General features: G+C 38.4%; 4 protein-coding genes across 4 annotated transcripts; 1 reads left to right on the top strand and 3 right to left on the bottom strand.

Annotated features, from left to right (window-relative positions):
* The first annotated feature begins 161 nt into the window (after nt 1-161).
* Nucleotides 162-1915, top strand: LOC108103386 (putative gustatory receptor 39b). The gene is made up of 3 exons (XM_017208833.2): nt 162-1425; nt 1544-1711; nt 1768-1915. The coding sequence occupies exons 1-3, from the start codon at nt 541-543 to the stop codon at nt 1819-1821; spliced, it is 1107 nt and encodes a 368-aa protein (XP_017064322.1). The 5' UTR covers nt 162-540; the 3' UTR covers nt 1822-1915.
* A 665-nt stretch (nt 1916-2580) lies between these two features.
* Nucleotides 2581-8112, bottom strand: LOC108103415 (dynein assembly factor 1, axonemal homolog). The gene is made up of 5 exons (XM_017208873.2): nt 7879-8112; nt 7358-7827; nt 7242-7306; nt 6636-6721; nt 2581-6580 (listed from the first exon to the last, which is right to left on the bottom strand). Exons 1-5 carry the CDS (start codon nt 8021-8023, stop codon nt 2682-2684), a joined length of 4665 nt encoding a protein of 1554 aa, XP_017064362.2. The 5' UTR covers nt 8024-8112; the 3' UTR covers nt 2581-2681.
* Nucleotides 8113-9305: 1193 nt separating this feature from the next.
* LOC108103414 (CD63 antigen) lies at nt 9306-13961 on the bottom strand. Its single transcript, XM_017208872.2, has 4 exons — nt 13865-13961; nt 11773-11884; nt 10903-11481; nt 9306-10848 (listed from the first exon to the last, which is right to left on the bottom strand). Exons 2-4 carry the CDS (start codon nt 11833-11835, stop codon nt 10783-10785), a joined length of 708 nt encoding a protein of 235 aa, XP_017064361.1. The 5' UTR covers nt 11836-11884; nt 13865-13961; the 3' UTR covers nt 9306-10782.
* A 2521-nt stretch (nt 13962-16482) lies between these two features.
* LOC108103381 (protein dimmed) lies at nt 16483-22600 on the bottom strand. Its single transcript, XM_017208828.2, has 3 exons — nt 22299-22600; nt 19709-19913; nt 16483-19640 (listed from the first exon to the last, which is right to left on the bottom strand). Exons 2-3 carry the CDS (start codon nt 19880-19882, stop codon nt 18615-18617), a joined length of 1200 nt encoding a protein of 399 aa, XP_017064317.1. The 5' UTR covers nt 19883-19913; nt 22299-22600; the 3' UTR covers nt 16483-18614.
* Between the last annotated feature and the right edge of the window lie 214 nt (nt 22601-22814).

The following is a 22814-nucleotide window of genomic DNA, read 5'->3' as shown; positions in this document are numbered from 1 at the left end:
TGGCAACACATGAGCGTTTGATTATCGTTGTCGAATGATTATAAGCAAAAACAAAATTAGAATCAATCTAGAGGCAGCATAATGCCTCTGTTGTGGGCTCACTTTACGTATATATCATAATTAAATTATAGAAACAGCCTTATCAGCCTTAGCCTAGAAAGCAAACGCTGAAGCAAACGCCTCGGGAAACGGGTATGGTGTGCATTTTCCACGACCAGAGGCCCAGACTATTTTTAATTGGAAATTAAATTCGCCAGGTGTAGAAATATTTACTTTATTTAGAACTTAACTCGAGATTTATTGGGTGGTTTAAATTCTCTGAAATATATTTTACGGTTGGCCATATTGTGTCATTATATTTTCCCAACATACCAAAGTAACCAATCAACTAGGCGACCCACCACTTTTACTCTCAAAAGCTATGTTTGGTTCAACTGAGAACCTAAATAATCGGATCAATTAGCAAATTAGTTGATTTTAGCACTACCTAGTGTTTGAAGGCAGTCTTTTAAGTATCTAGTTAATACGCAACAGTGAGGCATGCTGTATGCATTACAACCGTTTCTCAAGTACTTTGCTCTGCTGGGCCTTGTGCCGTGGTCGGAGAGCTGTGCCCACTTTCAGTTTATGCAGAAAGTGTACTCGTGTTTCCTAATTGTTTTTAATTTTGGCACTTTCGGAATTTCCCTTTATTTTCCTCAGCCGTCAGAACTTTTCATCTCCCTAATGGTAAATGTGATTGTTTTCGTGGCTAAGACTGCGTGCGTCACTGTCATCGTGCTGCAAATGATTATTAAATACGATGACTACTACAGGTTCTGTAAGGAAATGAAGTGTCTGGGACTACGACTTCAGTGCGAACTTAATATCGATTTAGGGGGGTTAAGCTGGCAGTCTTATGTCAAAGTTTTTGGACTTGGTATTGGCTTTCTGGTTGCAATAATACCCTCCGTTTATGTTGCTTTGAGCGGAAGCCTCATCTACTTTTGGTCCTCGCTTTTGTCTATCCTTATTATAAGGATGCAATGTATATTGATGCTCCTCTATGTAGATTTGCTGGGTCACCATGTATGCCTTCTTGGTAAACGCATTAAAAACGTAATCGACTGCCACATGATGGGCGCCAAATGCATTCCGGATGGTAATGGCCATCAGCTTTGCTCATTGGAGTTTCTATTAGCCCTTAAGCAGAGCCATATGGAGCTCTATCATCTGTTCAGCCACTTTAATGACTTGTTCGGCTGGAGCATACTCAGCATCTACGTGGTTCTGTTCTCAGACAGTACGGTAAACATTTACTGGACGCAGCAAGTTCTGGCTGAGGTCTATGAGCACATCTATTTATATGCAACATTTTCAGTTTTTATTCCCTCATTCATAATTATTTTTGTATTTTGCCGCTGCGGAGAGTTCTGCAAAAGACAGGTGAGTAAAATAAAAGAATATTGTAAATTTCATTTTCCTTTTTAAATATTTTCTTGGTAAACGTTGAATGTACCTCTGATTTCAAAAACTTTTATAACCCCCTTAATTTCTCCGCTAGAATGTACTGATCGGCAGTTATTTGAGGATTTTATCCTGCCATTTCTCTGCCACAACGGTACCGGCCTATAATGATCTGCTATCAGAATTTATCATGCAAGTGGAACAAAATTTGTTGGTTATCAATGCGGAGGGATTCGTGGATACTGATAACTCGCTTCTAATGTCGGTATGGTAATCAAATTCGAAACTGATAACAATTTTGATTGAATCTGTCATTTTTAGGTATTGGCTGCAAAAGTTACGTACTTGATCGTGCTCATGCAGTTTAGTTCATAATAGCTTTTTACACATTTAATATAATCATCACCAACCTTTTGATGGAACACGCCCCTCTTATTACTAAATACTTTTCCTATTTTAAATAAAACAAACATATTAAGTAAAAAAGTATTAATCTCACCTTTCGACCAGATAAAAGCCTACGACACAACGGTACAAGCGCAATGGAAATTTTATGAATGAACCGATATGATAAGAAAGTACTTGTTTTAAAGAATAGAAAATATAACCTCTAAGAAACAGCATCAGTATTGAGTTCGATGCAGGGGTCCGAAAAAGCCAACTGATAAGCATGAATTTTAGAACTTTTTACGCAACCGGGCTTATGTCTGTTCTTTATATACAATGGAGAGCATGCGTTTAAAAGGTGCTCGCCACTGAATTTTCGGGGCCTGTCAATAAAAAGTAATTTTGATATTGGTTGGTAATGCTGATAGCCATATAAATCCATAATCAATGGTAGCCAACTGATAACCCGAACCATTGCCCTCCGTTAGAAACGAGCAAACAAACAACACAAAACCGGTTTTAATATTGCTCCATTAGGCTATAATCCGGTTTCAAGTAGTTAATGGTGTGCCAATTTTGATAGGCACATGGGGCACACTTTATAGCCCAAGTCCGTCCAATCTGTACAAGTGTTTTCTACTCTTTGTAAATTTCCTTAGATTAACGCCACTTAAGCGGTTCGTACTAGATTTCAAATTGAACTTTCCCCGCCTTATCATTGTGGGGCAATTAAAATACCACAATATATACGCTTTTGGAATGCTCATCAATTTACTTAAACAAAACGAAAAACAGTAAATATTTGGAAAAACATTTTACACACATTTTAATTAACCAATCCGGAACTGTTATTTCTTAAAGGTTACCTGAGCACTGACACTGAGCTCTTCAACTACAACAACACCATCGTCGCTCAGAATCTCAAGGTTGCACTGAATTTGTTCCGTTTTTAGATCTCGTTGAGCCAACCGACCGATTTCAAATTCATTTGGTTCTGAATCCTCAAAGTAGTCAATCATTACACATTCAGCTGGGGCATCTTTATGCAAATTGAATGCTGGCTTTGCTTTTAAATCCGCTGAGCAATTTCCTTCTTCATTTGGCGATGATTCACATGTTTCCTCGATTGCTGAGTTGTCATTCCTAACTGTATCTTGTGCCAAAATGATGTTCATCTTTTCCGTCTCCATTATTGCGGATTTGACCTCATGATTAGATAGTGGCTTCTCTGCACTTTCCACAAGCGTATAGTGGTTGTCCGACGGAGAGGTGCCTTTTCCTTTAGACAGATTTAAACTTCCATCGTTAATGTTTTGTTTAACACTAAATTCGTTGGAAACTTTGTGTTTTTCCTCATCTTCAAATATTTCCTTTTTAATAAACTCTGAATCATCGGGAACAGAGTCGGAAAGAATATTTTCATCACCATCGTCTTCACCTTCATCGCTCTCGGCAAACTCTCGTTTATCTAACATTGCAATCGTCTCAGGATCAAGAAACTCGTGTAATCTTTGAGCTATTTTCCCCCACTTCTCCCTTGCCCCAGCAGAGATCTCAGTAGGGGCTTTCGATTTATTTTCGGTTTCTTGAGCACCATTTGTTGAAGGTGGTGGTGAAAGAGGATGGGTATAGAGATTGCGTCTCGTGGCTTCTTCAAGGTCGTGCACCATTTTAAGGTCTGCCTCAAATCCATCAGAGTAAAACGATTTTAGGACTGCCTTGGGGAGCTTAGGTGGCTCTACTACGACAACCTCTTCGCCGGATTCGTAGTCGGTTGCAGGGTCACTCTTTATATCGTCATCTACACTTTTATTTGAAGGCGCATGAGAGTTTTTATCACAAAATTCTCCACGTTCTTCAACCTGAGATGTGTTCAAGTAACTCCCATTGTTCCCATCAACCGTATGATGTTCGTTTTCATTCTCTGAATTACCAAGCATCTCCCCTAAAATGTTGCTTTTTTTCTCGAAAAGCTTAGACCCACCAAGGGACAAGTTTATAGGCCCCAACTCCTTGGGAGTGTCTTGCGGTATGAGCTGGAGCTGTTTCTCCCGCTCCTCAAACTCTTTCATGCGAAGAACCATTTTCTGTAGCAAGTCATCCTCCTCATCCTTTTGGGGATTACTCTCCTTTGACGTGCCATTTTTAAAGTCCTCCTTAGAGATCATCGTCTGCAACATCTCGTTTTCTTCACTAGTAAGCTTGGGTTCTATCGATCCGGGCTTCATATAAGCTTTAAGTTCGTTGTAGCTTCGCATGCACTCGATGGCTGATTCTGCATCGTCAATTTCGGGGACCTTTTTAAGATCCAGTTTTTGAAAAAATTCGGAGTCAAGGTTCCCGAAGGTTGTCATAGCTTCCAGCGAAAAAAATTCATCTTCGGCGAGGTCTTCCTCTTTTGCTTCATCTGCGCAGCTTTCAAATGCAGATTTCATTTGATTTTGCTGCATTGCCTCAGTAACCAGATGTTCCTCGGACTTTCGTGGTTTTGGCTTATATGGGGTAGTCCATGGACGGCTAACTTTCAGCGTAAAATCCCCCTTTCCATGTGTGTATTCTTCCTCGGCTGTATCATAGTCGTCAGACTCTGTGTCACTTATTAAGGCAGGTGGAGGTGGCAGCTCTTCCAGCTCCCCTGAGCCCTTCTTCACAACCATCAAACGGTTTTCCACCACATCTAAGGTATCTTCATATTTTTCTCTTTGGCTGAAACAGCGGGTAGCGGAGGCTGCGACACGCCTCTTACGTTTCTCATTATCCTTGGCTATCAGGGTGTCCAAGCTTTCCGGTGTATCCTTGTTAAACTCCGCCAAATATTTTGATTTTAACAACTCTTGGGAGGCACGAATTTTCTCCACTCCCGAGGTCGGTTTACGACCCAGCATCAACGGCAGCTTTGGATCGGCCATTGAAGTGACAAAGTCAGAAAAGGTGTCAAGGCATTCGCGTAGGCTTTTACCACGGGCTGGATCCTCTAATTCAGGAGGCACCAACTTTTCTAGTTTTGGTTCAGCAGAGTAACTGTACTCCTCGTCAGATTCGATCGGACCGAAATCGAAACTCTTAGGTTTTTCGTCCTGTGATATTTCCTTAAAGGTCAGCTCATCAATGATATCTTTTAACAAGGAGGTACAAATACTGCCAACATCGGTTTCTTCAATGGTAATGATTTCTTCGCACACCACCTTTGTTTCAATATCATACTGGTTGATGGTCTCATCCTCTAAGTCCTGCAAGAGTTTACGTAGTGCTTCCTCGTCATCTGCCAATTTTTGGTCCATGCGAAGACAAATTTCCTCAGCCTCTTGATAACTAGCAGTATTCATAATCGGTTCGGTGAAGATGTCCTCATGTAGGGGAATTTCTTTCAATTCAGATAGAGTCAGTTGACGTAGACACTCTTCCTGTGACCATTCTTGGCTTGGCGCATCACATCCAGTTCCAAAGATTCGCTTGGGTACATTATCTGTAGCATCATCTAGTATCTTAGCAAACAAGAGTTCTTGATCATCATCTGCAGATTCTTTCAACAGTGAAATATTTAAATCGCCTACGGATTTTTCTCTTGCCTTTTCTTCTTCTCTTAGTTTCATTTTCATTCGCCGTTCAATGAACTGCTGTGCCAGAAGCGCAGACTTCGGATCCTGGACTGTCAAGTCCTCGTCTGTTTCTGTGTCTGTTTCATCAGCCTCGTCCTTTATTGGGCCGACCGAAATCTGTGCGGCCATCCTGAGTTCTTCCAGATCCTCCTCCATATGGCTACCCATCTCCTCCAAATCATGAGCACATTTGTCATTAGCCATAGCACATTCCTGCTCAAGCTCCAGCTGCTCTTTGCTCTTTGGTGTGAAGCAGGGCTCCCAATCTTCTTGATAAAAGTTCCTCGGCGTCTTGTTCTCCCCGCACAAAAATCTTTCTTCTAAGTGGTAATTTTGTGTGCATTCATTTGGAATCGAATCGAGAGATTCGTTGAGTTGTTCCTCGTCATCACCAGCAAAACTCTCGTACATTTCATCAATTAATTTGCTTTTAATTTCTTTGTTGCTAGGATCCTCTAGAGTGCTATTTTGGACTACAATTGTCAGGGCTTTGCAACTGTGCTCAAGATCTTCATTCTTATCCCGTTCTGAGCTACTGTCGAGCTCGCTAATATTTTCATTAGACTTTGTTGAATGGAGACTTGAGAGGTTTTCTACCGTGTTTTTATCCTCTTTAAAAGTGTCAAGAGGTTTTACCCCCATTTCTGGATCTGTAAATCTATTTCTATCATCATTGTCTGTCAGTTCACTTGTAATATGTATTTCCTTTAACTTTGCCTCTTCTATGGCAACACACTTCAATTTTCCAACATCTCTCTTATTGGCATGTTCTCTTTGACTAGCTCCGAAGGATTCCGAGCTTTCTGTAATTAGCCTCGTCTCATTTTCGCCGAGGTTGCCCAATTTAGTTTCATAAAGGACCTTGGGTCGCCCTTCAAGGGGCTTCCGATTGCTTATTTTCTCTGCTATATGATCGTCCTGAGAGCCTGTGCTCTCATTGTCTTCAACAGAACTAGATGAGCTGGTATTGTGCTCGGAGCTCTGGTGTTCACCCGACACCTCGTCCCACAAGTCATCGACCCCACCGTTCTCGAGCTCGGCCTTCTTGCGGCTCCTTTCTGCAACTGTATCGTCTTCAGAATCACTGGACCTCAGTAAAGTATCCTGCTGATCGGCAGGCCGGTGACTATTGCGCATGCGTATGCAACCTGTAAGAGAGAGCAGCTTGGATGCGCATATCAATTTTCTTTGGACTTGACTTACAGTTAACGCTTTCGCGTGTTTTTCTACGTTCGGCCCGGTTCCAACGTAAGTTTTCCTTTCGCTCTCCTTCGTAGCCTTCTCGCTTCCTACATACAAAATTTTATAATTATTAGTTCATTAAATAGTGTTTGTTTAGGAAAGTTGTTTTTTTTATAATAAATAAAAATTTGTTATCATCAAGCCAATATAAATGTTAAAAAGAGGTACAAGCTGTAAAAAAAAAGAGTAAAAGAGTGCTGCCACAACTTTTAGTTCTTACTAATTTACCAGATTCCCTTTTACTCTACGGGTATAATAAATTTCACCAGAAGATAAAGTCATGTTTAAACATATACGACACGAAATCTATTCGTGGTGTAAATGGGTATGATGAACTTCTTGAAAAGTATGAAACAGAAGAAATCGTTTTCGATATATGTATATGTGTATATGTATATATTTTTTGCCTGTATGTTCGGTAAGAGCTGAAAAGGTGGGATTGTTTTTCAGCCGGAATTGCCTTATATCGAGACCTCTGTTGACAAAGGTTACGACTACGTATATACATTTTATAAGGTTTGCAATACTTCATTCGAATGTTGCATACTTTTGTAAAAGCATCCTTACCAGGCTTCAGCACACGCTCGATCCCGTGGGAATACAGGACGACTATCCAAATAGGTAAGTTCTTTCTAAACGGATCAGAGTAAATAATTTAGATATTTTCATCCTTAAATACTTACGCAGGCCAGTATCAATGTTTTTCGATACTGAGGCAGTCTAGAAACTACTGGGTTTCCTTGCAGCACCAAAACCTTTAGACTGGGCATCTGCTCAAATACTTTCACAACCAAAATGTCGTCGATTCGGTTGTTTGATAAGTCCAGTACCGACAGTGTCTTACATTGAACCAAGTCGGACAAACTCTCACTGTCCTTCAGATAGTTCGATGAAATATTGAGGGTGTTCAAAACTGGCAAAATATCGGACCCAATATTTTGTATTTTTCGAATATGATTCGAGCTAAGATTGAGAGTGTCTAGCTCGCGACATGGGTCTAAGTTATCAATTTTTGTGACTAGATTATTTTGAAGAAAGAGGCACTTGAGCTTGCTCAGTTTGTCCAATCCTTGTATTTCAGAAATGGCATTGCATTCTAGCCACAGGCACTTCAACTCTGTGTATTCTTCCAAGCACTCGATGCACTGGAAGCCTGTAATGTACGCTTAATATTTAATTTCCCCTTTCTTTTAATAAGCATTACCTTGATAGTGCAAATATAGTACATCATTTAAACGCGGGGTTTGATAGAGTTTGTCTCTCTTGCAGAGTTCCATCAGTCCCTTGGTGGTCATGCGATTAAGACCTGTTATCTCTTTACGAGCGGCCACTACGCCGGCTTGTGACATTTTATCTTTTTAATATATTCTTTACAAAAATTTAATATTCTTAGTTGTTGAAAGTAAATATTTGTTGAGTCAGTTTCAGAATACCACACACGTTCTATTTTTCGTTTTTGTTATTGAGCAAACAAAATCGGAGGCCCCTACGTTGTTACTAGCAACATCAATAAATGATTGAATTTGGGGCTTTTAATTGTTCAAATCAACAAATATTGCTGATAAAGAAAAACCGCTGTTAGCATAGACATAAATTTCATAAAATTTGATAAAACTTTTGTCTTAGTAAAATGTATTTCAAAACTAATACTAAAAGCATTAAATTATTGTTTGACATTTTACAATATTTTCCTACCCACTTATACTATTACAAACGTTGGCACAAATTCAGCTTGTTTACTTGACAACAAACTATTGATTTGATTCCAATCAGGAGACTGTGCTGGCCACTCCATTAGCTTGAAATATTATTTTACCATCTGATTCATTCTCATTATTTATTTGTCAGTAAAATCGAAAATGTTGTAGAAAAGCTTATATCTCGGTAACTATAAGTGATAGAAAGTTTGGATTAAGCATGCAGGTTTTTATGATGCTCCCAATGCGAATTGTTTTTTTTCGATCAAGCCACGCCTACTCTAACGCCCACAAAACCCGAAAAATCAAAAATGCCAAAATCTCGAAAACTATGAGAGCTACAAAATTTTGCTTAGGAACACTTATTATTATGAATGCCTTCGTTTGATCTTGTCTAACTTATTTCTGTTAATATCTATCGATTTACCAAAGATTTTTCAAATCGGAACATTTTTTCGCTATTTATAAAGAAATTAAGGTTATAAGGCCTCACATGGGCAGTGACGTCACTATCAGTTACTTAACATGCTTCCTCTGACAATAGGTGGTGCCTTGTGAATTTCCACTAGCAAAATAATATTTTAAAACTTTGTAAAACAGTAACGGAAATCTTATAGTCGCGGCACTCGACTATAGCGCTTCCTCTTGTTTTCAATCGGAACTTTATTCTGGTTTTTATGAAGAAGTGTAGGTCATAAGGCCCCACATGGGCAGTGACGTTACTATCAGTTACTCAACATTCTTTCTCCGGCAATAGGTGGGAATTTCCACTAGCAAAATGAATATTTTAAAACTGTGTAAAACATTAACGGGTATCGTATAGTCGCGGCACTCGCTTATAGCGTTTCCTCTTGTTAAAACTGTTATTAAGTACCGCTTTAAAAAGGTGACCGTAAATTCTGAGAAAATTTAATTAGAGACTCATCAAAAACTGTTTTACTTAAAATGATCAATTTATTTAAAAATTCTCAGTGCTGAACATTTATTTTAAACACAGATTTAAATACGAGTACAAATACATATTAAAAACGTTACGATACTTAATTATCAATATTCAGCGTAAGGCCTGTAGATAAATCAGTGTGTATGTCTTGCAAATATGCCGCTGTGTGTTATATTAACATCGATATAAGAAACTTTACTGTAATCTCTTTTAAAGCCTCGAGATTTGCATGCAATATTTGCTTTACAAACGTACGATGTTATGTATTTCAATATAGAAATGGTAAATTCGATTTATATAGTTTTTGGTTTTCCTTTTTCCGAGTGTACAGATGCTGGTTTAATGTTTTATGAGGCCAAGACTTTTTATATCGTAGGAGAGAATGTAATGAACAACTAGTTTATTAAATAATAAAATTAGTATATGTTGATGTGTATTTCTATATATTAATTAGCAGAATTTCATTTTTAGAATATTATTTCGGTAACCAAAGTGACTTAGAATTCTTTAGGCTTTCCCAACAAACTCTCTTAACAAAAGTCGAAAGAAAAGTAAAGATCGTTACCTCAGAGGGGTTTTGAGAAAATTTCATGTCAACATATTATTATATAATTTCAAAGGCAACCAATAAACATTCACGATTTTTTCTGGGCTCTTGCCTCAAACCAACTTATATTTTCCGAAGATATCAATTTATAGCTAAAATATTCAATGTCTTATATTTGACATGAAATATGAAAATATGAAATCAACATTTAAATATAAAGGGGGCAGTTTAGTTGATCGACTGCTTCGGAAACCACCTTACATTAATGCAATTTTTTGAAACTAGTTTACATCAATTTAAAAAAATGAAACTGATAGTCTTATTATCAAAAGAGATGACAGTAACTCCTCTACTTACTTACAAACAAATAAGATGTACTAATAGTACACTGATAGTAAATTTATCAAGTCTACACAAGGGCACTTTGTAAAATCATGGAATGTGTGATTTGAGTGACTGTGTTTAGTCTCTATGCGGCGCTATGTATGTACTGTAAATTACTAAAAAGTACTGTTTAAAATTGTTGAAAATATGTTGCGCACTTTTTCTTGGTCTTTAAAAGACGCTTTCGCAGAGGATTTTACGAAGCTTTGGTTAAAAATAATAAAAACCATAAAACGGAGTCAAAAAATGAGGTTCGGTAAATTTGGTCAAGATATTTAGTTTGCCTATAATATATTTTGAGGGAATCTACGGGTAAACCAATATATATGCCCTATTTATAGATATATGTACTAATCAGCCTTCAATGGGCAAGTGAAACAAATGATTCATTTGTGATATGATTTCAAAGTACGTGCTTGTGACTGAATTCCGTTAAGAAAATCCAATGTGAATGCATTGCATGTGTGTGACAACTACAAACTACGAAAATCGGTATTCCTGTTTCAAAGGCGGCGAACCGGATCGTCGCTCCGCAATCTAAACATGATCGTAGCTCCTGCGAAAGGAACGATAGAGGCAGCAAGCGAACAGTATGGTAAGCATCTATGGAATCAAATGATTTGTAATAATAAAAGCAAAGGTATTTCGTAGACTCACCTGAATTCCAGCAACTGCCAGAACAACGGAGGCCAAGATCAAAGTCTTCGAGTCCAAAATTTCTAAAAGTTTCTGCAAGCATCCTTGCTGGGTTGCGTGAACATAGGTGCATTCCTTGGCCTCGCTTAAGTTAATTACAGAGCAACACGCCGGAGGAAGTGTTTTATTGGGAAAGTTTGTTTCCCAGTCGTTGGGCCCATTGGTTCCGCAGCAGTCCAGCTCGGTCTGCAGCAAAGTCCAAGCATCCCGATAGTCATCCCGTTCCTTGTAGTACTTCATAGTCAAGTTGAACTGACCCTCCATTAGCTGCTGCAGGCCAGAGTGCTTCACATAACCTGCAACGCCCAGTCCAATCTCGAACAGAAAGATCACCACAGCAAGAATGGCAAAGCTCAATATCATGCAGCTGCTCTCCTTCAAAGCTCCGCAACATCCCAAGAAGCAGATGACAGCAACGGCGGCGCCGACAATCATTAGAATAATGGGAGCGGTCCAGATATGATCGCTTACAAAGTTCGAATAGTGAGCATAGTTAAGCTGAACCATGCCTCCCACCAGAAAGATAAGAAGCCCTGTGAGCTGATTTAAGTAAAAGTTTAAAGAACAAATATATAAATTAAATTATATAAAAGTATTTCTGAAAATATTATATATTTATTATTTCGATATAGAACAGCCATTAAAACAAACAAATTAATAGAATCTATGAGGTGATATCTTTTGTTTTTACAAGTAAGGTGTAATAAATTAGTCAATAGTGATACAAAATAAAGATTGGAAATAAAAAAGTAAATACAAATTACATCTTATTAATTTATCTAACTTTGAAATAGATTAATTGTTTGAGTATCAATTGTGTTGGCAACTTACCGCAAAAAGAAGATTGCAGAAGAATGTCAAGTATTTGACACACGCCAAGCCGCCGGACGCCATTATACTCCAAGAAGCTTTACTTCGTCACTCGCTGGATGTCTCGTTTGTTCTAGAAAGCAAAAAGGGGTTGAAGCCTATTAATAATCAATTGGGCAGGACAACGGCGACTATAAATCAATAAAACCGTAAGCCTCAGACACACACATAGTAGGCCAGTTTCGACGAATGGCCAAGCCAACAGACCGACTGTTCCTTGGTGCCTCTGGTTCCGGAAAATAAATATCCGCCCAACCACATGTCGACCTACCCGCGGATTAACTCTGCAGCGGGTCTAGCCCTGCCACTCACTTTTCTTCTTCGGAGCAAATGAATGCAACGCTCAATGCAAGACACTTTTTCATTCGGTGGTAGATTTTCGCCTTTTTCATTTCGTTTGCTTGCATTGTGTTTGAGTGGCCTACTTTTTGAACCATTATTATTTGTTATTACATTTTCTTTGAATGGGTTGCAGCGTAGGTGTTTGTACATTTGTTACAAGGACGACCTGAATAAAAGCGGGTTGGCGTTCGAATCAATATTGTTTTTGAGACTAAGTTAAAAATGTCATATTTTTCAATTTTATAATGTTCTAAACCGTTTATTAAATGTACAAAATGCGCTTATATCACAGATTAGTTCCTTCAGCTGTAAAAAAAAATTCTTTGTTGCTTTTGAATTTTTTTATTAGTATTTTTTTGTTGATTTGATTGATTGAATGTATAACTTATTCATCCAAACTTTATTAAATTTAATGGCGCTTTCTTCTCTAATTAAAATGAAATAATATATTGCTTAGTAATTTTTCTTTTGAATGCCTTACCTAGTACAAATTGCTTGTCCTAAACTAAATGCCCTTACTATAGTCTGTCATAGCATTATTCAGAGATACATATATCTACTAAACATTCTTGTTATAAATATATTTAGATCAAAAACGTTATGTGCCAGCCAATGAGTTTGAACTCTCCAATCAGAAGAGGTCGGTTTTCCAATTAGTTCTGTCGCACTAGCCCCTCCCCGTGGTAGGCATAATTGCTACTTCACGGCAAAGCCTTCAGAATAGGGTGCCATTACAAAATCGATCGTATTGAAATTGTGTCATTGGTGTAGAAAGTGGTTGATAGCCACCGGTCAGTAGGACTGCTTGATTAGCCCTGTAAAATTCCAATGAAATATTCTGCACCTGTCGCTCGAACGAGATTCCGGAGATATAAAATATACATACATTCATTTACCACCTTGTCTACAAAACCAAAAAAGCTTCAGTTAAAGCTGCGGTATGACTCCGTATATTCACGCCATCTAAAAGGATTTTATTTAAGTGCCTAATATCCTAATAACCGCTCAAAAAAACTAAAAGTAAAATCAACATTGTGTCAATACCTTAAAAATTCTTCAAACTTATCAGTGACGTTGACCCAGTGTACCGTGACCGGTTGTTCCTGCTCCCACCTAGTAAGTTCCCCAGGGCGGGAGGAGGACGGTGTTACTGGAGCTGAACGTCAAGCCGTCCCTTGTGTCCAGATGCATGCGTGCATAATGATACAACTGGCAACATGCCGTCGGCTAATACCAGAACCCCACCAGCAGGCATGGTCGGCAGGCGTAAAAAAGGAATTCCCACACACCGAGAAACCTTTTACTGCCCGTTTGAGGCTTTTCCGAATCCGAAACGTAAGAGCTGAGAACGGAACTGCAAGCCCGAGCGGTTAACAAACCCCATCAAACTGTAGCATCTAACAAACACCACCGTCAAACCGTCAGGCACCCAGCACACACATACAGAACAGTCTCTCTGTCCGCATTCTATATCTCAGGTAAGACAACGCTAAAATCAAAACAAAGGCCAGCTAAATGGAGCGGAAGCCGTGAACCTGAAAAAAAGAAATAACTGCAGTTTCGCCTCCGTCCCCACTCGAATTCTGCTTCCTTCTCTGTACCTAGCATACACCAAATTTGAAAAATGTCAGGCACACTGATAAATATCACTCCCATCTAAATCTGTCAGATCACTATAACTATCCTGGTATGCATTTATGTATGTATGTACCTGCCCAAAATCACGGCACTGAACTTTTGATTTATCCGCACCCGCGCTCTTATCGGAGCAACAACACTTTGACGGATGTTTTTAAGTGGCACTTCGCAATGAGCGGTGATAGCTTCAATGGCTCTATCGATCTATCGATAGCGACAGCCCGTTATCGATATTATCACGACAATTGGCATTATTTACGTTAAATTTTTTTTTTTGATTTAAAATTAAAAAAAATCTAAACACGAAAAGGCATATAAAAATAATAGTAGATTTTATGAAATATCTCTGCACATTACCAATTCCATAATTTGATACGTTCTTTAGGAACTAGATAATAGGCAACATGTATCAACATTTCCACATTTTTCTAGAATTCAATTTTTCTATAGAGATATACTTTACATTTTACTAGCGCTTGTAGAAGAAGAGCTTTCATGACTGTAATGTCTCAATTGACGAAAAAAGGATACATGGATACTTTTTAACGACTATATATTGTATTCATTTGCTCTACCTTTAAAGGAAATAGGAAATAGGCTGTAAAAGAATAAACCCTTGAAAAATTCGATAAGCATCGAAATATTTCTTCTCAAACTACAAGGAAAAACTTTAATAGGTTGTAAGCAAAGACTCCAACCATTTAGACGAGTGCCGCGACTATAAGATACCCGTTACTGTTTTATACAATTTAAAAAAATTCATTTTGCTAGTGGAAATTCCCACCTATTGTCGGAGAAAGCATGTAGAGTAACTGATAGTGACGTCACTGCCCATGTGAGGCCTTATAACCTACATTTCTTCATAAATAACGATTAATGTTGCGATTTAAAAAATTTTTGTAAATCGAGCTCGAAAAACGGTTTGCGCATTTTGTGGAAAGCTGATATCTCGGTAGCTTTGAGTGATAGAAAGTTCAAATTAAGCATGTATGTTTTTAAGATTGACTTTTTCCCATCTAGACACGCCCACCCTAACGCCCACAAAACCCGAAAAACAAAATGCAAAAATTTCGGGAACGATAAAAGCTAGAAAGTTGTGAAGTTAAGAATACGTATTTTAGAGATGCCTCTGCACGCCTACTCTAACGCGCACAAACCACGGAAAACTGTGGAGTCTTCGTTTGACCTTGTATAACATAATTTTGTCAATATCTATCAATTTAGGTTATAAAGTCTAACATGGGCAGTGACGTCACGCCTTGTGATGTCCCCCTAGCAAAATTAATATTTTAAAATTGTATATAACAGAAACGGGTATCTTATTTTTTTAAATGTTTTTAATCTTAAGATGTTATTATGGCTATTAATCTAACCCTTCTACCATATTTTAATTTTTAGAGTATCTAAAGTACTATTAATATGGCAAAGAAATCGTCAGTTATGATTATTGTAACATTTGAAAGAATCATTATACCCGTTACTCGTAGAGTAAAAGGGTATACTAGATTCGATGAGAAGTATGTAACAGATAGAAGAAACCGTTTCCGACCCTATAAAGTATATTTTTGATCAGGATCTATAGCGAAGCCATGTCCGTCTGTCCGTCCGCCCGTCCGATTGAACGCTGAGACCTTAGAAACTATAACAGATACAAAGTTGAAATTAGGCGTGAAGATTCTTGAGGTCCCTACGCAGCGCAAGTTTATTTCAGCATCCTGCCGCACCCACTCAAACGCCCGCAAATCACGAAAACCTAAAATATTTGAAATCACAGGAACTATTAGAGCTAGACATACCCACTCTTACGCTCACCGTTCTTGAAAGAATGCTTTACGCATTTTGTAAAAAAGCTAATATCTCGGTAACTATAAGTGATACAAAGTTCGGATTAAGCATGTAGCACCTAGCCACGCTAAGGTGGCCGGAAAAAGTGCAAAAAACTTTGGAACTAAAAGAGATAGAAAGTTGTGCTTAAGAAGGACTTAACAGACTAGCCATGAAAATGGATGCCCTAAATAAAGCCTCCAAAGCAGAGAGCATTGAGATCTTCGTTATCCATTAGGAAATATTTTGTCCTTTTTTTTTGTCATCCTTTAAACATATTGCTGCTAGAGTCCCCCAGGTTAGCGTCCTTGGCCTAACCATCTATTTCACCTTCACTTCGAATATGCCAAATCATACACCTATGGCTGAAGTTAAAGAAAAGAATGTACTGATTGCTACATATGCTGATGATACTTCTGAAGTGGCAAAGGAAAAGTACACCCATACCGGGTTTTAACCTAAATGCAAATATTAAATAGTAGTAGCTCCACTCTTCTTCCTTAAGTTTAATAATAAAGTTTAATATAGTCTAAGGACCAAATGTAAATAAAATAAATCCTTTAACGATTAGATGCTAGAAATTGCTTAGCTTGCATGTTTACATAGACATAGTTTATTGTTCTATCAAGTCAGAAGATAGTGTTTAGTAGTAGATAGTGAAGATAGTGCTCTTTAAAAAGTGTTTCAGACTGTAGACAAAAAGAAAAGAATACCACGTATTTAACATCTGTATTTTTCTTCACTTTATTGGTAATCTTTGCTTTGCACTTAAGAATATAGACATTTATTTAATAGGTAGCATACTTTTTACATTGAATTTATAAATATGTATTAATTTACTTTCCATTACTTGTACCCAACAAATGCTCATTATTCCTTCCTAATATTATTTACAATACGAGTAATATGTTTTAATAAGTATTTTGTTACAGTAATATTTGCTTAGTTTGGGTTTCTTTTTATAACATTATATATATTATAATAGACTGTTCCCGTTGGAAAACGTTAACACTACCATCTTGCTAAACATCTATATTGCAATTCCAGTAATTTACGATTCTTCGGTTTCTGTGACCTGTGCGCAACAGAATTCGGCTAGACTACCTCATGACTCTGACTATTTACTTTTGTTCGATGTAAATAACAGTCCGATTAAGAATATTGCTCTAAAGACCCCACCATTACTAATTTCGATTTTCTTGCCTAACTGCTAATCCCCCACCATTCCCGTTCACTTAGCGTTTTTAAGACGTACCATACATAAGAAATCTCCCGAAATGATCAACTGTTTGCCTAAAACTAACAACAATTTGGACAGCTTTTAGATATTCAGTGCTCAAAACTACCATTGACTAGATGCTTGCATATCTTTGAATTTAGAAGAGACAACTTCCTGATTTTATATACACAGAAAATACACAAATCCATCAAGCTAAATATGCCCAAAATTCGAAATCCTGACTAATCAAATATAGTCAACAAGCTTAACTCAACACCCATGGGGATAAAGCCACCCTATTTTTCACTTAATTATAGCTAAGACCCATACCTACAAGCCACCCTCCCTCGTGCACACAACATCCTACGCCCGTTAACTTTCCCGACTTTGCCGACTGAGCACCGTTATTTTATTACTGTTTACCGACCGAGCGTCACTATCGTTGATATCGGCATCCCTTTTCCGCCCACTGTGTGTTCAGTACGGCGGGCCATAACGGAAGTGTGCCAATTTCAGTTTCGGTGTGTTAATTGTTTTTCTGCCCGCTTCGCCCCTGTCTCACTCATACATCCATCGCAAGTTTCAAGTGCATTAAAAAGATCATGGGTGGTAAATTAACGTATTGGGGCGTCACTTTGAAGACCGACGTTCTAACGGCTGGGATGCTAGTTAACGGTAATTGATTCCTTGCTTTTGTTGCTATTGCTGTCAATTATACATATGTACATTTCACGTGTGTATGTGCAGAGAGTAAACAGAATGTCGAACCTCTCTGAAATGAAAACTAAGCGATGACTCTATGCTAAGCCAAATGAACTTCTCACGTGCTTGCAATTATGTTATTTTTAGAAATACCGTGTATTTCCCAACATAAAACATAAAATATAAGAAAACCGTTTAACATTGTTTTTGAAAAGTCATTACATTACATACACTTTGCTATAAATATATTCGTATATGTACATACCCGAAAACACTACCTTATTAAGTTTTTACAGACGCTGAAAAGGTTATAGAAAAAGATATGATGTAAACTAATTTGTTTGTTTATAGCTTTTTCGAGTCCACTACTAAATTCGAAAAAAATCGAACTGCCTACGTTAAGTCAAACCTATATACAAAACTTTAACCTTGCAGCATTATTGGGACTTTTTTTTCTACGTATTTTTCTCTTTCAATATAAATGTGCCAATGTAAAATCTGGGATGGATTTTTCAGATAATGCTGTACCTAAAGCTTGTCTGATTTGTGCTACTTAATTAGGTCGTATCGGCCTTATTACAGGGCCTTTAAATATATGATTTGTATATATATTTTCAGCGTATTATGTCTTACCTAAAGTATACGTATATTTGTTGATATTAGAATTTGTTAAAATAACTTTTACTGGGGAGATGAGACGTGTATGATATTCATACTATTTGATTCTGGAAAATTCTAAGCTAAGAAAGAGCTCTTATAAAGACAAGTTTAGTCTTTGTGACGATTTAATAATTATACTAATGAACCAGGCCAAAAATACGGCTATAAAATAAGAAACAACAAACTGATATTCGACTTTTTAAAAGAAAAAATTTAAAAAAAAACCCCGATATAAATTTGTATATGCTCTCTCAAATAAACAAAACTCTCAAACTTTTTCGTAATCTTAGCTCGACGGGGCTGAAGATCAAGCCGGGGAGTCAGCAGATCTGTGGTTCATAAATATCATTTTGACTTTCAATTGTGTTTATACATGTGTATATCCCTTCACCAAACTTTATTTACGATCACGTATGACTTAGAGAAAATCTCGAAAGGGCTCGTCGAAATTATCGTTGATATCGGCAAAACTAGCTGCATTGTTACCCACACCAACCCCTCCAACTCCCACTCCAACTCCGACTCCAACCCCGATTGCAACACCAACACCCACTGGTGAATTCCCATTGAGTATAAGTGTGGGCTGCTGCTGCTGTGACTGCATCATGGTGGTCCCCAGGTGGCCATGGCCATGCATCGCTTGCTGGTGGTGTGGGAGGTGGCTGGCTTGCTGTTGTTGTTGCTGCTGCTGCTCCAGCGGCGTCTGCATGTGTATGGCTTGTGGCTGGAGGCTCTGCATTGCAGGACTGGCGGTTACTCCGGCAGCGTTTAACAGGCTGCCATCGGTGGCTGCCAGAAGGGCACAGTCAAAAGAGCTTCCGTTGGCCAAAGCGTCCTCGAAGCAGAGCGTCGCCGCACCGGTATTGGCAGCAATGCCACTTACTCCCACGCCACCACTTTCCGCGGAAAGATTAGAAAGGAGGACCCCACCAACGGCTCCCGAGTTTAGCTCCAAGGCCGCGGCCTCCTCGTTTCGCTTAGAGAGAATTATGTGCGTCAAATTGATGATATAGTTTTTAGCCAGTGTCAGCGTTTCGATCTTAGACAACCGCCGCTCCATCTCCACGTGCGGAATGACCTCTCGCAGTGACTGGAAGGCATCGTTCAGACTGTGCATCCGCATCCTCTCGCGTTCGTTAGACTCCAGACGGCGCATATTCCGTTCTTTGGCATTTAGAGCCCCCTTGCGCCGCCTATTGGCGTTGAGATTTGCATTGGAGGAGTTGGAGTTGGCACTATTGGGGGTAAGATTCGATGGACAGGCACCTGAGCCAGCCTGCTGAACCCGTCCGCGACTAGAAGAACCCTGGCCGCCCTGGGAACCCCCTGACGGATGCCCTGTATTAGTAGTGCTTCCTCCGTTGCTGCTGCCACCGCCGCCGCTCGTGTCATCACTCTGTGAGCTGGAATCTGTCATTTCCAGGTCATAAGTGTTATTGCTTAACTGGAAGCAACGAAAAGAACAGCTGATATTATAACCCCACCATTTCTGTTATCCCTGTTACGACCTACCTGTGAGGTGCGTCTAGTGGCTCGTCGTACTGGTCGAGAACTCCCTTCCGCCGACTCTGAAGATAGTCCATTGTGTCCGTCAGTGTTGTAATTGTTGTTGTTGTGATGCAACTGATGTTGCAACTGCATGAAGTCATGACTGCTCATTAGTTCCGTTAGCTGAGTGGCATCCATGTTTCCTTAAACTTCCAAATAAAAGTGTCCACTAAAAAGATTTAGAATGGTCACTTTTATCAGTTGACATCAAATCAGGTGGCTCACATCATTTAGCTTTCTCTTTCGTCTTTTATTATTATGTGAGCCCAAAACAAAATTTGCCTTGTAGATCCAATTTTCTTTCTTGTTAAGGTGCCAAAGGAGTCCAACTGAATTTAAATCAACTTCTACGGTAAAACGATCAAAAACATAAAAGACAAGACACTCTCAATCCCAGTTTGCCCGTTTAAAATTTATGTCTTAAAAATGAACTTCTTCTATTTTTAGTGAATCCATTTGACAAGTCGAAGATGGATAGACTTTTACTGAGGTCTTCTTATTTGGGGCTGTGATGTCCAAAATTTGGCATCTAAGTTTATACATGCAAATTATTGGGTTGAACCTAAATATTATTATATAACACGTGTGATTCGTGGAATACACCCAGAAGTGCTCGAAAAGTAGCGCAAAATTGGACCTTCCGAATGGACTACTTGAAACGGAGCCGCGGACAACATTTACATGAAGTTATTTTTAAAACGCAAATGGCATAGGCAAATTTATAGATTCCAATTAAAATGTTTATTCTTGCTTAAAAAATAATCCTATATAAGACTGATCACCATTGTTTTCACATTTTGCTAGTTTTTTTTTCAACAGAGGAACTTAACTATATCGACCCGGCTACTTCCCAGAGTAACAAACCAAACAAAATCGTCAGCTATTGCAGTTAAAGTATCTTTTGAATAAAATATAGTGTTATGATACTGATTTGTTGAAGATTTAAAAGGAATGTATTTGTGCGAACGCATATTATGAATATACTAGATTATTTGTATCTTTTTTTCATGCTGGTTCCAGTTATCCAGCATTAGACAGCTTTATAATACCTCTCGATTTCATTTGTTTTCATTATTATTGGGTGATATTATCTGTGAACCAGTTCCCTATCTGCATTTGACATTGCACGTGTACATGTACAACATTAATTAGATTGGATGACACATACCTAATATTATTCCTTGAAAGTCTATCTAGCTTTCCGATAATAATATAACAATGAAAGGTGAGATAAGTGTAGTAATGAAACACTCCTTAGGAAAAGCTTGCTTAATATCAGAAGGTAGAAGATGTCTAAATCGTTTAGTCCTAAGGCTGTACCCTAGGAAGGGTACCATGTGCTGGGCTGTATGAAGTCGGTTAGAGAACGAGGGGTATAAAAAAAAGTGCGAGAAAAACATTTACCGATGAAACGCTTTTGCGGCATTGTCGTTGTTATGGTTATGCCCTTTGGCTAACCAGCATTTGACCCGGAACCATGCTGCAGCATTTAAAGCTCGCGACAGACCAAGGGATATGCGGAACGGGAAATGTACATCGACTTTGTTGTAATAGAAAACGCGCACTTTGCAGTGCATTTCTTTCGCGGTCGGCGTTGAGTGAAACAAAAGTGTCGCTATTATTTAACGACAACCGTTCGTTGGACTTCAGACTCTTTGGAGCCTTTTAAAGAAATTGTTAAGAAATATGACAAAGCTCTACACAGCGGTAGTCCGCCTCAAAGGCGACAGTCTTAGTTTCCTCTTTGCAGTATGTATAATATTGAATTAATAAAAACGTGGTGAATGAGTTCTTCACCTTATTTGAAGTCACATTTGGTTTGCCATAAAGTCGATTTAATATTACATGTTTGTTAAAAAAGTGGACACCAACTTAAAAGTAAATGATCGCTAACCAAACCTAATTTCCTAATGTCAACAATAAGTACAATACTGGTCTGTAATATAAGGGAATTTAGTGTTTAAATATGTAGTTGACTTGACCCCAATTTCAATACCAATCAAGGCAACATTTAGGACTTTCATACTTTCCCTATTGGTAATTTTACTGAATTTCCGATTTCTTTGTCCCGCGATAGAGAAGGGTTTGAGTATCTCAGCAATGTACTCAGCAGTCAGCACCTGGTCTTGTGTAATATTTATTACGCTTTCTACTAAATAAAGAATACTTTTGTGAGCTTTTGTTTGCCTTTTCTGTGTGGGTCGACGACGTCGCATAGTTGCAACAACGCTGCACTGCATTTGACAACTGTATTGGGAATTTTGTTAAGCTATTAAATGAGGTACTGGGATATCAAGCCTGAAAGACTTAAACGCACATTGTAATTTTCAGTGAATATAAACTTGTGTTCTTCAATAGAGATTCAATCAGAATATTTGCGAAATAATCCTCAGCTTAAATTTCTACTGTAACATTTCCCTAAGGACTTCAGACCAAACATGCTTTAATATTTAAAAACTTTAAAATTTAACATTCACATTACTATAGATTTTAAATATATATACTTTTTACAACATTATTTTATAATATATTATTTCGCACACGTCAAACTTACATAAGTTTATTGAAATAATGTCCGAATATTTTTAGTCATTAAAACGCACTTTTTGGAAACTCGCACTGTTTTGATTAAATTAAATGGTTTTAAATTCGCTTAATTATATTTGTTTTTCACCGACATCTTTATCTAAATCAGCACAAAAACCTTATCTCTTTATACATATTCATTAGTTAGAGTAATCGTTGGGAGCTTCGGACCACTGGAATATTTTTTAAACATTTTAACCAATTATTGAGTTGATTAAAACCAAGTAACGACAGTGAGCGCACGAGGACCGAAAACACGGAAGCGCTGAGGATGACAGCCACTTGTGGAATGGCTGCAGGAACGAAGCGGCGCCATCGGCCGACCCGAGTCCAGGCCAAAGACGAATCACAAGCCTGGCCGATGAGCGACGAGTCGAGCAACAAGTCCACCAGCAGGAGGGGTTGGAGCTTCCACCAGCACGAGCGCGTGAGTCGAAACAGGCTGGCGAATGGAGAGCAACTGAAAAGACTCAAAAATAGAGTA

Source organism: Drosophila eugracilis, unplaced genomic scaffold (genome assembly GCF_018153835.1).
Source record: "Drosophila eugracilis isolate 14026-0451.02 unplaced genomic scaffold, ASM1815383v1 contig_2065, whole genome shotgun sequence".
Classification (NCBI taxonomy): domain Eukaryota; kingdom Metazoa; phylum Arthropoda; class Insecta; order Diptera; family Drosophilidae; genus Drosophila; species Drosophila eugracilis.
The sequence above is the reverse complement of the archived record's forward strand: the minus strand, read 5'-3'. Positions and strand labels throughout refer to the sequence as shown.

What these genes read in the sequence shown, in the direction of transcription:
- LOC108103414 (XM_017208872.2), bottom strand. Translation starts at nt 11,835, where the DNA reads ATGGCGTCCGGCGGCTTGGCGTGTGTCAAATACTTGACATTCTTCTGC. An exon ending in TCTGCAATCTTCTTTTTGCG is followed by an intron (nt 11,482 to 11,772) that starts GTAAGTTGCCAA and finishes TACTTAAATCAG; the next exon opens with CTCACAGGGCTTCTTATCTT. An exon ending in TGGCAGTTGCTGGAATTCAG is followed by an intron (nt 10,849 to 10,902) that starts GTGAGTCTACGA and finishes TTGATTCCATAG; the next exon opens with ATGCTTACCATACTGTTCGC.
- LOC108103415 (XM_017208873.2), bottom strand. Translation starts at nt 8,023, where the DNA reads ATGTCACAAGCCGGCGTAGTGGCCGCTCGTAAAGAGATAACAGGTCTT. An exon ending in AAACATTGATACTGGCCTGC is followed by an intron (nt 7,307 to 7,357) that starts GTAAGTATTTAA and finishes TGATCCGTTTAG; the next exon opens with AAAGAACTTACCTATTTGGA. An exon ending in CGAGCGTGTGCTGAAGCCTG is followed by an intron (nt 6,722 to 7,241) that starts GTAAGGATGCTT and finishes TTTTGTATGTAG; the next exon opens with GAAGCGAGAAGGCTACGAAG.
- LOC108103386 (XM_017208833.2), top strand. Translation starts at nt 541, where the DNA reads ATGCTGTATGCATTACAACCGTTTCTCAAGTACTTTGCTCTGCTGGGC. An exon ending in GAGAGTTCTGCAAAAGACAG is followed by an intron (nt 1,426 to 1,543) that starts GTGAGTAAAATA and finishes TTTCTCCGCTAG; the next exon opens with AATGTACTGATCGGCAGTTA. An exon ending in ATAACTCGCTTCTAATGTCG is followed by an intron (nt 1,712 to 1,767) that starts GTATGGTAATCA and finishes TGTCATTTTTAG; the next exon opens with GTATTGGCTGCAAAAGTTAC.
- LOC108103381 (XM_017208828.2), bottom strand. Translation starts at nt 19,882, where the DNA reads ATGGATGCCACTCAGCTAACGGAACTAATGAGCAGTCATGACTTCATG. An exon ending in CCACTAGACGCACCTCACAG is followed by an intron (nt 19,641 to 19,708) that starts GTAGGTCGTAAC and finishes CGTTGCTTCCAG; the next exon opens with TTAAGCAATAACACTTATGA.